This window comes from Gavialis gangeticus, unplaced genomic scaffold (assembly GCF_001723915.1).
Source record: "Gavialis gangeticus isolate Ggan-Ray unplaced genomic scaffold, GavGan_comp1, whole genome shotgun sequence".
Classification (NCBI taxonomy): Eukaryota; Metazoa; Chordata; order Crocodylia; family Gavialidae; genus Gavialis; species Gavialis gangeticus.
In genome coordinates this window covers 13,735,581-13,748,422 of record NW_017728964.1, presented here as the reverse complement: position 1 = coordinate 13,748,422, position 12,842 = coordinate 13,735,581, and the positions used below count along the sequence as shown (strand labels likewise).

The window sequence follows — 12,842 nt, the reverse complement described above, 5'->3', positions numbered from 1 at the left end:
ATGTTAACACCACAGTCCCCCAGTTTCTTAATGAGAATGGGGTGAGAGACAGTGTCGAAGGCCTTCCGAAAGTCCAGGAAGACGATGTCCACTGCTACCCCTGCATCTAATGATTTGGTGATCTGATCATAGAAGGCCACCAGGTTGGTCTGACAGGACCTGCCACTGATGAACCCGTGTTGTGTGGAGAGTTTTTTGCAAGGCTGAAGTAGGAAAGCAGGGCCCTAAAACACCCCTTCCAAATCTTAGCAGCTTGTTTCATTTTCCAACAGCTATATTATAAAGCCTCAGAGTTTTGCATGAGAGGTGCTGGGGAAATACAAACATGTGGTACAGTAAGTGTGTTCTGCATCACGCGTGCAGTTTATTTTCTGGGTTTCATCATTAACTTATACTGCTGTTTTCTTCCCCACACTTCAGCAGTGGGAGTTGCAGCAAAGATTTCAGCATTTTCTTTTAATATCTCTGCTTTTTTTGTCACTTGTGTAATATTATTCATAGGGATTTTTTTCCTTTACTACCACAGGCAGAGATAAAAGCATGGCTGTGAGAATCGGACTCCTTTATTTTAAACAGATATGACCCCAAATTCAGGGTTGCAGAAATGGGGCTGGCCCAGAAACACATTAGAAAAACCTTCGTTGAGGCTCAGCTGTAACATTGCCACATATGTTGGCAAGAGCCTTCTCAGCAGGGGGAAGGGGGACTGTGCATGCGCATTCCTCCACTTCAGCTTCTGACACCTGCTTATAGCACATCTTGCGTTCGGATGAGTGTCAGCAGAGTAGAGATGCGTTGGATAATCTAGCAGGCATGTTATCACACACGTTCAGAGGCACTGATGTAATGCCGTTTCTGTCCCACACGCAGGAAGACAAGCCTGAGATCACTTCAGCTGCAATTTGGCTGCATACTGTCAATGTGTTGTTCAGGCAGGCATGAGTAATTGGTACCCAGACAAAAGGATCTCTACATCTATATTTCAACTGCCTATTTGCTAGGTCTTGATCCCTTCTGGGCATGTAATTAAATAGGGAAAATCAATTAAGTAAAACAAGGAAGGAATTCTTCACTCTGCTGTTGTTCTTTCCCCAGCCTGGCTCTTCCTTAGCATTCATTCATTATTCTCATTGGGATATTTTTCTTTGCTAACTCATAAGCTCCCACCCACTGAGTGAGCTCAAGAGTCAAGGCAGATCACATCAGGAGAGTGCTTCATCATAAACACTGCTATTGTGCATGATATCTGTGTCTGCCTGCTGCTTGCATCTCTTCACACTTGTGCTAAAATAATGAATGACCTTTTTCTGGAATATTTTTTTTCTAAAGTAGAAGGGTCCTACCATAACCTGCACAAACCCCTGGTGCTTTTTCATCCCTTCCCCTGTGACATGTAATTCATCATTCTTCTGCTTTTTGTCATGGAAAAGGCAGGAGTACATCTGCTAAATCAGCAATGGCTCGTGCTATAGTGACATGCTCAGGAGGACAGTTTCTTCCTGACCCTAGCAGTTTTGAATTGGAGTCGGTATGCTTTGATGCTAGAGGATTGAACTCACTTAAGAAAGAATACGTTTTCTATAGAGATACCTATTCCGTTTGAGAATCATTTGACCTTAAGCTTATCTTGAGGCTTTGACCAGGGCCCCTACATTCAAGGAAACCATTTTTAATCAGTTCTTATTTTGCTGCTTTTTGATTTTAAGTGTCCCTTTATTCTCTTTGTTAGTAAGAAAGGAAAATTGGAGATCCTGCTGCTCTCCTCTGCCCTTTAATTTCATGCTCCTCTGTAATGTCACCTCTTGTCCATCTCCTCTGAAAACTAAGGAGCCCTGCTTGGGGGGCCTTGTTTGGAAGAGTTTGAGAAAAAGATATGTAGTCTGTGGTAAAAATAAGTTCCAGAAGTTGGTAAAAATGCAGCATGTGAAAGTGTACAAATTCTGCCTCTTTTGTTAGCTCATCATCCTTCCTATTTGGTATTTCTGGCAAGGGACAGAAATCCATACTTGGTCTTGTATTCTTAAGAAGTGGTTAAGAAGTGGTTCGTGTTAATGAAGGGCTAATGAACTTAAATGCAGATTTATTAATTCCATAATGTTGAGGGGGATATTTTATATGGATTGGGCAAATGGTTTGGCCTGTTCTGAGTTCTGTAGACACCTTCACTTGGGTTTTTGGATACTAAAACATGCAGGGCAGCCTGAAAGAGGGAGAGGGTCCTTATATGTCCTTTGTGGTCTTTCCAAAAGTCAGCAGTCAGCTATTTTGAATTTAGCTGAACTCCCCCAGCTTATTTTTGCTCTGTTTGTTTACTACAGCAGGCGAAAATGAAATCCCATTCACTGGAACACAGGAGCCAAGAGCAGCCCCTCTTACAGCCCAAACAGGTACAGTAATGACAACGGGGCTCTGAGTGAGAATGCCAGCCAGATCCGTGAAGCTAAGTGAATCTATGAGAAGCTGACAACAGGCTGGACAGAGTCGGGGGCTGTTAAAGACGGAGATTATCCAATTCAGGGGGAGGGATTCCCCAGGTGTTTCTGAAGACTTGTAGGGCAAGGACCAGGCCTGTGGGCTCAGAACAGTAACAGTTCTAGACTGCTGCTTAGAAGCAGGGTCCTGTAAAGAGGATTTAGAGTCCATTTTCAGAGCATTTGCCTAGACTAAGAAGTCTGACCAGGTAACTGAGTGACATATAACTGTATGTAACCTCTGAGTCCATATCAGTGAGGCCTGAAGGATCTTTGTAACTCTGACAAGAAACAGACTTCTAACTATTCTGGTTCAATTTTTCATCTCTCCCCTGGCACTTCCCCCTCAGTGATCATAACCATCTGTCACAGTAGAAGCAGATAGGAACAGACTCTCTGATGCATATCTCTAGATGTTACTGACGGGATTCTTCTGCCAAGATGTTTCACTAGTTATCTTCCCCTTTAAATCTTTTGTTTTAGGACATACTGGGTATTCTCCCGGTGGGCAGCCCGCTGACTTCCAGCATCTCCTCCAGCATCACCTCTAGTCTGGCTGCAACCCCGCCAAGCCCTGCAGGCACCAGCAGCATACCAGGCATGAATGCCAATGCCCTTCCTTTCTACCCAACCAGCGACACAGTGGAGTCTGTTATAGGTAATACAGCCTATTTGTTTGTATTAATAAGGCACTCAAAAGAAGATCTCTGGATATGACCGTTGGAAACAAGAGGAACAGGGCTGTGGCTGTGCCCTCCAGTTCTTTATTCTACTCTTCCCTCGTGGTGGCCAGTCCTTGAGACTTGAGGATTTTTCTCTTGAGTGGGGCTGGCCAAGCATTTTCCACAAGTCATTATGGATTAAATTCCCCCTGTACAGAAGACCAACCCAAGCATTTTGCATCACTTAAGTGCCACTTAAGGACAACAAATAGCACTTAATGAGCTTTGAGTGATGCATAGGGCTTTAGGTTTAGGTTTGTTGAAGAAGCTTCATCAAGCTGGAACATGCACTGTATGGGAAATGGCATTCTCTATTGCTACAGCTTTTTATTTTCTGTGTGAGGATTTTAAAGTGAGAGAGAGCGAGAGCAGCAATGAGATTGTGAGTATCCATCCTCCAGAAGCCCACATGTAGATTCGAAAAGCTCCACGAAAAGTAGAGCAGAGGGTTCCAATAGCAGGGAAATTGCTACTTTTGCTGAAGTAAAATTATTTATCATGCATTCCACGGCGTAACACTTTTGCTGTCAGTGAATTATAACAATAAAAGTAAAAATACAAACAAGTAGGCCTGTTTGGGATGAAGCTATGTAGACAATGGTCTGTGATGACTTGAGGTACATCTGGATAACATGTAGATATAACATACAGGTGCCATGTAAGCTTTTGTCCCTTACTCTGTCTTCGAACCTCAGACTGGCTTTGCAGTGCTTCTTTGGTTGCTGTCGTGTTCCAGAGCCTCTGTTCAGTACATAAGTAATAAAATATCAGCTAGAAAATGGGCAAGTGCTGTTGAATAGTCTGGGCAGAACAAAACACCAGTGCATGGGTGTGGGAGGAATCTACCTGTATGGCTGTTATTTCAGACTTGCATTTCAGTTTTCATGCAACAGTTGGGAATAAGTTTGTAGAGAATCATGGGGACACAGATCAGACCATAGAAACCAAAAGGAAAGCTGCTTATTGGGCTGCTACCGAATCATCTAACAATGGCACTGCGCAGGCTGGTGAGAGAGGCTGTATGAGACAATCTGATACAGCCTAAATTCTCCTTTGCATGTAGGGTCTGTAGGCCACCCTATCTCTTGAAGCTTTTGGTCCTTCGTAACATAATTGGTACCTCTGTGTCTGGCAGAGTCTGCCTTGGACGACCTGGACCTGAATGAATTCGGAGTGGCTGCCCTGGAGAAGACATTTGACAGCAGCACAGTGCCCCACACAAGTGGCATCATGATAGGTACATGAAAGCAACAGCGCTTTCTTTCATCTTCTGCCAAGCAGTGTTGCCATATCAGCTAGCCTGAATCAACCCAATAAAACTCTGTCAGCCCCAACACAATATTTATTGGATGGTAATTAACCTATGCAACCAGTGAGAATCCTCAGAGCAAAAGACCACTCTTACCGGCTCCCAGCACTGAGCGCCTGCCACTGTTCCTGGCTGTCTTAAGATTATGTCTAAGAATGGCTCTTTTTATTGGCTGCTGTGCCTGGATCCAGACACTCTATATCAGTGGGTCTGATAGATGTAAAACTAACCCAAAATACAGCAACTTGTCCCGTGGTGAGAAATATTAATAAAAGTAAACCAGTGACCTGACAGTAGTCTTGTACTATCACAGGGTCACATGGCTGTACATGACTTTCTGTTGCACGCATGGTAGATTTCCCATCTTTTGCATGTGACATTTAAGCCAGGGTCCATTTTACTAGTCTTTGGTGGCTCTCTAGATGAAAGCTAAGTAACTTGTGACTCTAACAATGGTTTTGGTGCCTAGCTGCTGACATCTGTTACTCAATAAAGCAGTTTCCACTGTGGGAAAGAACGTTGGCTGTATTAATGACTATCATTTGCCTGCCTAGCTACTGCTTAGAACTGGACTTGAGTAAACATAATATTCCAAGGAACCAAATTCCATTCACTGAATGAGTCCATCAACCAACTGGTTTGAGAGTCCAGTTTCTGTGTGCACTGGAAATGTAGTTCTTGCCACAATCCACTATTGGAAGCCTACAGGGAAAAGAAGTATGGGATAAATTAGTGGTGACCTGTCCATAGTTCCATTCAGGAGCAGTTGTCAAACATTAGCCTTTTAAGCTTTTAAGGTGGAAAACAGCAACCCAGATTGGAGAGAGAGGGCCTGAAAGTTCTTTGGAGCTATCTCTGCAACAGAAGGAGATTGAACTATTTTGTATGGAAAGTATGATGTTCTGGGGAGGTCAGTGCTGTTACCATTAGATCCAAGCTTTCAGTACAACTGAAGACAGTTATTCATTTTAGATTGCTAAGGTGGTGACCTGTTCCCCCACACGGTATCTTGGTGACAACAGGAGATCTATAGGAATAGAATATTTCAGAAGTGAATTCCTATTTCCAAAGCTGTTTGCTTGGTACCTAAAATAAATGATCTTACATCGGCTGCTAGGGACTGTGACTTCTGCAGGGGGGCAAGCTCAGACGCTGAGGAGAGTGCATCTTCCTGCTTCTACCAGTTAACCAGAAGTCTTGGTGGACTCTGGAGGGATTCAAGTCTGGTCCTATTTGGCCAGAAGGGTGGTGGCTTCAAACCTCCTTATGAATGTGGAGAAGGGATGTAAAGTAAAGGAAATGGTGAGAATCCTCAGGGCTTCCCTTTTGGTGAGGAAAGGGAAATCCATTCCTGCTGGTGTGAACTCCTGTGCTGTGCTCTGGCTCACACTTCATGGTCATACATCCCATCCTCTTTGTGTGTTCTTTGTCCAGGTGGGAGTTTGCTGCAAAGTTCCGCTCCTGTCAATATCCCTGGGTCCCTTGGAAGTTCTGCCTCCTTTCACTCTGCCTCTCCTTCTCCACCGGTCAGCTTATCATCGCATTTCCTCCATCAGCCCCAGGGACACTTAAGCCAATCAGAAAACACATTCCTGGGGACATCAGCTTCTCATGGATCATTAGGTAAATGCGCAGTGTATGTGTGTTACATGTACATACCTGTCTGTGCCATGTAAGTATTCTTAAGTTAGTTTTAATTTGAAAGTCTTATTTCAGTGTGGCCATCTATATGTTGCCTTCCCATAACTGCAACAGTAGTGAAAGCTAGGTCTGCTTGATCTTGACTGGGTGCAGGCAATAAGACTAGGTGATTTCTTTGAAGTCCCTTCCATTTTGATGATTCTGTGAACTGGTGAATCCTTGTTGCACCTTGTGTGAGACAACGGTTATCCCCATTTTATAGACAAAGTGAAGCACAAGAGTCAAGTAACTTGCTTAAGGTTATATAGCTCATAATGGCTTGCTAGAGTTCTTGGTTTCCCTGCTTGCATTCATATCACTTGATTGCATCTCGTTGTCTCTAGGGGCACTTACACACATGCAGGGAGCCTGGTCCAATGTGCTGGAAATCCAGTGTGTCGGAACAGACTCGATTAATCAAGTCTGCGGGAGCACGTAAATTGACATGCTCTGACAGCCTTGTGCGTCACATGTATCAGTGGCACGATGCACCTCCACGCTGAGAAGATGGTGGTGTGCACTTTGAACTGAAATACATTTAGTGTGGTTTAGTTCAAAGCACACAGCTGCCATTTTCTTAGTGTGAGGACATGCTGCACCACTGATACACATGATGTGTAGGCACTTTTTAATTAGCATGGCTTGCTAATTAAAAGCTCCCAGTGCCACGTCAGAAACGCATGTGAAAATGCCCTAGAGCTCATGGCTGATGTGATTTATAGATCAAATCCTTAGTGCAACTCAGCTGAGGTGTTGAAAGAGCAATGGCTTTAGGCCACCTTTTTTTTTTGTTTGTTTTGTTGCTACCTGAGCTGGGCCAGCCCTTGAAGTATTTCAGCGCAGCCTCAGGCCTGTTCTAGATTTATACCCACATATGGTGCCTCTCAAATGCCAGTGTGCCACCAAGGCTTAGCAGAATGCAGCTGTACTTCAGCCACATTTCCTTTCACCCTAACCCCCACCCCCTCTGCACTGAGGAAAGGACTGGGGAATAGAAATTGAATGGGGAACAAGGATCACTCATGGGTATTTGAAATTTAATTGTGTTTTAGCTCAGTGTTAGGATTGCTCAAATTATCACTAATAGTAAGGGGGCATTCTTTCCATAGACAACAGTAGGAGTGAGTGCTTTGGTTTTATTTTTCAATTTCTAGCACTACATCTCAATAAGAAACGTGGATAAATGCTTCATGAAGCTGTTGTGCTGTGTGGACCTAACAAAACTATCTCTCTACTTGTGTATTCGTATTCTTTGTATGCCCAGCGTAGACCCATGCATGCATACCCTGCTGTCACTTTGCATCTTGCTTGAGTTACTTTCATAATGACACTGTTCTTTTCAATGTAACAAGAAAAGAGACATTGGGTGGCCTCTGTATTGGTAATTCTCATTAAGGGCTAGCTGCTTGGCACAGGAGAAGCTCCAATTTCAGTAAGAAAAAGGAGCTGTAATAAAACCCCAGTTTTACTAAAGCTCCGCTGCTTATTTCTGAAGAAAAGAGTTAAGTAGCCTGTATTCAAGAACAGCATGGGTGTCAAATTCACCTTGTGCCCTGGACTGGATCGAGACTGCCCTGTTCCTTGCAGGTCTGATTTGGGCTGGGGCATGAGGAAGCTGCTATGGCAGTGCCAGCTACACGGCGGCAGCAATCCTAGCTCTGCCTCCAATCTGGAGCACATTGTGGCAGCTCCAGCCCCTGCCACATGTCCCATTGTGGAGCTGGACCTGGAGTTGCTGCCACTGCATACAGCCTACCATAGCAGTAGCTCCAGCTCTGGCTTTGGCACAGGGCATGCAGCAGGGGCTGGCAGCTGGCAAGGTAGGGCTGGAGCAACAGCAACTGGCAAAATGATCAGTGGGAGGCCAGACCTGGGACAGACCACTTGGCCACACTGGTAGTCTGACAGGCTGGATAGAGAGGCTCTGTGGGATGGATCCAGCTCACGGACCCCTGAAGCATACCACATGAACAAGATGAATACTAAATGTAAAGGATATTTTGGAATTAATTTAAATAGCTGAGATATTTTAAAAAGTGAGACTTTTTGGGGGGGGAGACAATATAGGAATCAGGGTTAAGGTTTTTAAAATAAATAGCGTTCTAGAAATCTGGGCTCATCTCTACACATCTCATTGAATACAACCCAGTTATTTATTTGTATTGTGGTAACTCCTGTGACCCACAGTCCCGGAACAGGACCGTACTGTGGTAGTTGCTGTGTAAACACCAAAGAAACGGTTGTTACCCAAAGGAGCTTAATAAGAAAGACGGAGAGTAAAAGGAAACAAGATGATAATATTTGTCAGCATGATAGACAGCATTTTCAGGACACTTGCAGACTGGTCACTGCCAACTCCAAGTCACCTTGTAAGAAACCTAGAATAGTTTAAAAAAACAACGAAAAACCCAACATTTAACAGACTCCCCACACTTCCCTGCTGATAGACCTCCTGTTTCATTTGATCGTGTTAGAGTAGGAGCCATTTCCAGACCAGCTGGAAGGAACTAATGGAAAGCAGCACTAATCAATGGTGAATCTTTGCTTTGTTAAGCTTTGTCTTGACTCAGAAAAGTGACTAGGTTTCAGTTGGACTTAGCTTCCAGCCTGCCGATATCACGGGTCTTCGGCAGGGAGATGTTGGAAGGACATCCTCTCTGCAGAACAGAGCAAAGGAATCATAGTAAATATGATCAGGGCCAGGTCTATATACAGTGTTTGTGCCAGTAGTATTCTGTTTGGGGGCAGGATGATTTCACCCAAATAGTTATTCCAGTACAGTCCCTATTGTGGATATATTTACTACTATAAAGATGTCTACAAACTAGTATAGCTTATACTGGCATGGGCAGGAGAATGAGCTAGCCCAGCATTAAACCCCTTAAATCAGTATAATTGTGTATTCACATTAGAAGGCTGTACTGCTATGACTGCTTTGATGTAATCGCAAAGTGGTAAAACACGGTGTTGTAGGTAATATGTAGGAGAAGCAGTGAGCCCCCAAACTGAGTTCTTTCTGCTGGGGCTGAGATGCCCAGCAAGATGAACACGTTTTCTGGTTCCTAAATGTTGCTTTGTCTAAGATGCTGTCCACCGTTAGTCTAAGATTCATGCTGATTAAACAGAGAAAGGCACAAACTGGTGTCTGTGACCAACAGCCAGCTTGTCACTCATAGGCTTCCTTCTGTATTTGCTCCCAAAGTTGGCTATGAGAGGGGAAATCCATTTGAGTATTCTTAAGACAGGGAATTTGGGCCACAGGTATGGCACCTCCGCTCATTAACAATGGGATTGGCAGACTTGCAAGCTTTTAGCTCGCTGAGCAGACTAACAGGAAGCTACTCCTGGTTTTGTCTATGTGGCCTAAAAGCATGTGTTTACAATCTCATTAGCCTAAGGATAACTAGGTTACAACGTGACATGCTGAACTGACCTTGAAGGGGTTGCACTGTGTCTAACATATGTGAGCAATAACATAAGGTAGGGTGGACAAGCAGGGCATGTGTACCCTGGGCACCACCTAAGGTCAAGGCACCAGTGGAGGTGGGGAAGGGTGCCTCACCCTGCGACTACTCACTGCAGTCTACCCCGCTACTGCCTGCCTTGCTGCTTTTAGCTTTCCAGCCTTTGCCAGCACTTTGCAGCTCCAGGGCTCGGCCAGTTCAGGCAGGAGGTGTCATAGAGCAGTGGTCTCCAAAGTGGGGTGCGCGCAAGACGATCCATTGGGGTGTGGGAAGAAAATATTAGGACATCTATTTATATTTATATAAATATACATATATTGGGGGTGCGTGCTCAAACATTTTTTACTGATAGGGGTGCGCAATCAAAAAGGTTTGGAGACCACTGTCATAGAGCACAAAGTGTTCTGGCAGTCATAGTTTTGTAGAGCAGCAGTGGTGTTTGCTGCTGCTGGGCAGCTAAACCCCATTTTTTTGCTGCCAAATTCAGTTTTGTGTTTTTTCCCCTCTGGACATGGACTTCAGCAGCAAAAAAACCTTCTCCCTCTCCCCACCGACAGCAGCAAACTCCACTGCAAGTCTAGAGATCTATGCTTTCCAGAACTTGTTGCACACTGCCTGACTCTCTGCTCTGTTCCTTTACCTGCAATCAAGAAGGTAGGAGGAGTGGGGCGGAAGAGTGAGAGACTGTTGTCCAGGGTGCTTTTTTTTTTTTTTCCACACTAGGCCTCTGTATGTGAGGGGGAGAGATTTAATTAGGTGAAGATAGAACTTGATTGAAAAAGGCACCATGATTTTATTGGCCATGTAGGCAGAACCACATTCAGGGGTCATTTCCATGCTTAGTTCCTGGAGACAGAAAAGGTTGGTTTCCAAACTGCACAATAAGCTTCCTTATGAGGCTCTTCTGTCCCTGATGGATTGTTATTCCTTGAAGGATCCAACTGGTTCCTAAAATAATCCTGCCCCTCCTAAACGCGCACTGTAGACCCTGTTTTTTTACAGGGGCAAGGAGCAAGTGGGGAAACCTCCAACACCTGTGACGTAACCCTCTCTATCTCCTCGTGAAACAGGTTTAAATGGGATGAACAGCAGCATATGGGAGCACTTTGCTTCTGGGAGTTTTTCGCCCAGTACCTCACCTGCGTTTCTGTCAGGTCCAGGTGCTGCTGAGCTGGCGAGACTGCGACAGGAACTGGATGAAGCCAACAGCACGATAAAGCAGTGGGAGGAGTCCTGGAAACAAGCCAAGCAGGTACCGTTCAGTCTGCAAGGGAAGAGGGAACAGCCATTAAACATGGAGGTTTTTCCAAAAAGAAGAGCTGAAATCACAGGTGATGCAGTGAACATAGTTCAGACCCTCTTAAAGACAGAGTCCCTTAGACACCCATACACCCACTTACCAATGGGAAGGAGACTATGAGCAGCTGCAGGGAGGTGGGGGAAGTTGTAATAACAGGTATGTTTCAGCAACTGAGATTCCTGTAGACTTACCAGCTTCTGACTTCTCCACCTAAAAGACTCTCCTGATATTCTACTTATGTAGAAGCATGCAGCTGTGATCTAGGGCTCCTAAATGCTCTTCGTTTATCTGCTTCTGAGTCAGTGTCAGAAAATCACATGGGCCAACATTTCCAAAGCTGTCCACCGAGTTCTGGTGCTTCCATTTTGGGGACCCCAGTTCGAAATGGCTTGGACCTGATGGTCAGAGGTGCAGAGCCACCTGCTGCTCTCATTGAAGACCAAAAAAATGAGAAGCAAGTTTTTAAAACCTGGATTTTACTTTGTCTATACTCCAGGGAATTTCATAGCTAAGGTACAAGGGAAAGGGGACTACATAGTAGTTCCTAACCACAAATGAACAGGAATATATGGTTTGACTTGAACTCTGCTGGATCCTGGCAGAGGGTTTGTACAGATTTTTCTCTCTTGGTTTGCCAATCCATCTTCCTTCACAGGCCTGTGATGCTTGGAAGAAGGAAGCAGAAGAAGCAAATGATCGCGCCAACACAGCTAACATGGAATGTGAACTGGCTCGGGAGCAGAGGGAAGCCCTGGAGCTGCAAGTGAAGAAACTCCAGGAGGAGCTGGAGAGAATCCATGCTGGCCAGGACCCTCAGTTCCTGCGTTCGTTCTCAGACCTGGAAACACTCTCGCTTTCCACGCTGTACACCATCCAGAAACAGCTGCGCACCAACCTGGAGAGAGTCGACAAGGTCTGTGTGAGGGGCCTTGACTTGGGGAAATTATACTTACCTCTAGCTCTCCAGCCACCCTACAGAGCTCCAAGGCCCTTGTGGATAAAGCCAACTCAAATCCACAGCTCATATAGCCCTATCTAGTTCAGCCAGTGTTAATGTTATCAAACTGAGTTATAACTGAGCTAGAAAAAGCCCTTGTTTCTACCTATAGCTGTAAACAGTTTTGAGTCAGTCAAGCAGTTGAAGCCACAGTAGACCATAAGCTGAACATGAGCCAACAGTTTACTTTTGCAATAAAAGCCAACAGCAGTATTGAGTAGTATTAACAGGGATGCCACTTGCAAAACAAGTGAAGGGATTCTTTCACTGTTTAGCACTGGCAAAGCCTCCCCTGGACTCCTATGTCTAGTTTTGGCCCACACTCCAAGAAAGAGGTGAACAGATTGGAAAGAGTCCAGCAGAAAGTGGCATAAATGATCAGGGTCCCAGGAAGCATGAGTTTTGAAGAAAGGCTGAAAAAACTAGGGTTGTTTAGTCTTCAGAAGAGAAGACTGAGGGGATTTGATAACAATCTTAAAATACCTAAAGAGTAATTATTAAGAGGATGGAGATGGACTGTTTTCTGTGGCTTTAGAGAATAGGGCTAGGAGCAATGGCCTCAAGCTGTGACAGGAAATTTAGGTTGGGGATTAGGAAGAATTTTCTGACTGAGGGTGGTCAAGCACTGGAACAGGCTACCTAGGGAAGCTGTGGATTCTCCATCTCTGGAAATTTTCAAGAGCAGGTTAGACAGACACTTGACCAGGATGGTTTAGTCAGGATTGCTCCTGCCTTGAGCATGGAGCTGAACTCCCGAGGCGTGATCATCTTGGGTCCCTTCCGGCTCTGCTTTCCTGTGATCCTAAAAGTACAGGTCCCAATCCCATCCCCAAAGCAATGGACATGACCACCTCAACTTCTGCTTCAAAAAGCAGATGAAAAGTTGCTGTAAACCCGCC

At 44.8% G+C, this 12,842-nt stretch overlaps 1 protein-coding gene across 4 annotated transcripts in view; it reads left to right on the top strand.

Moving 5' to 3' along the window:
* The window catches only part of UNK (unkempt family zinc finger), a 38,125-nt gene that overhangs the window by 19,299 nt on the left and 5,984 nt on the right, over positions 1-12,842 (top strand). For 2 of the 4 annotated variants that reach the window (XM_019503339.1, XM_019503331.1), the window contains 6 exons: positions 2,319-2,387; positions 2,955-3,129; positions 4,329-4,430; positions 5,937-6,125; positions 10,717-10,898; positions 11,602-11,859. In XM_019503339.1, the coding sequence (XP_019358884.1) occupies positions 2,319-2,387; positions 2,955-3,129; positions 4,329-4,430; positions 5,937-6,125; positions 10,717-10,898; positions 11,602-11,859 (975 nt within the window). The remainder of the gene's footprint in view (positions 1-2,318; positions 2,388-2,954; positions 3,130-4,328; positions 4,431-5,936; positions 6,126-10,716; positions 10,899-11,601; positions 11,860-12,842) is intronic. The other 2 variants (XM_019503347.1, XM_019503354.1) reach the window with 2 other exon arrangements.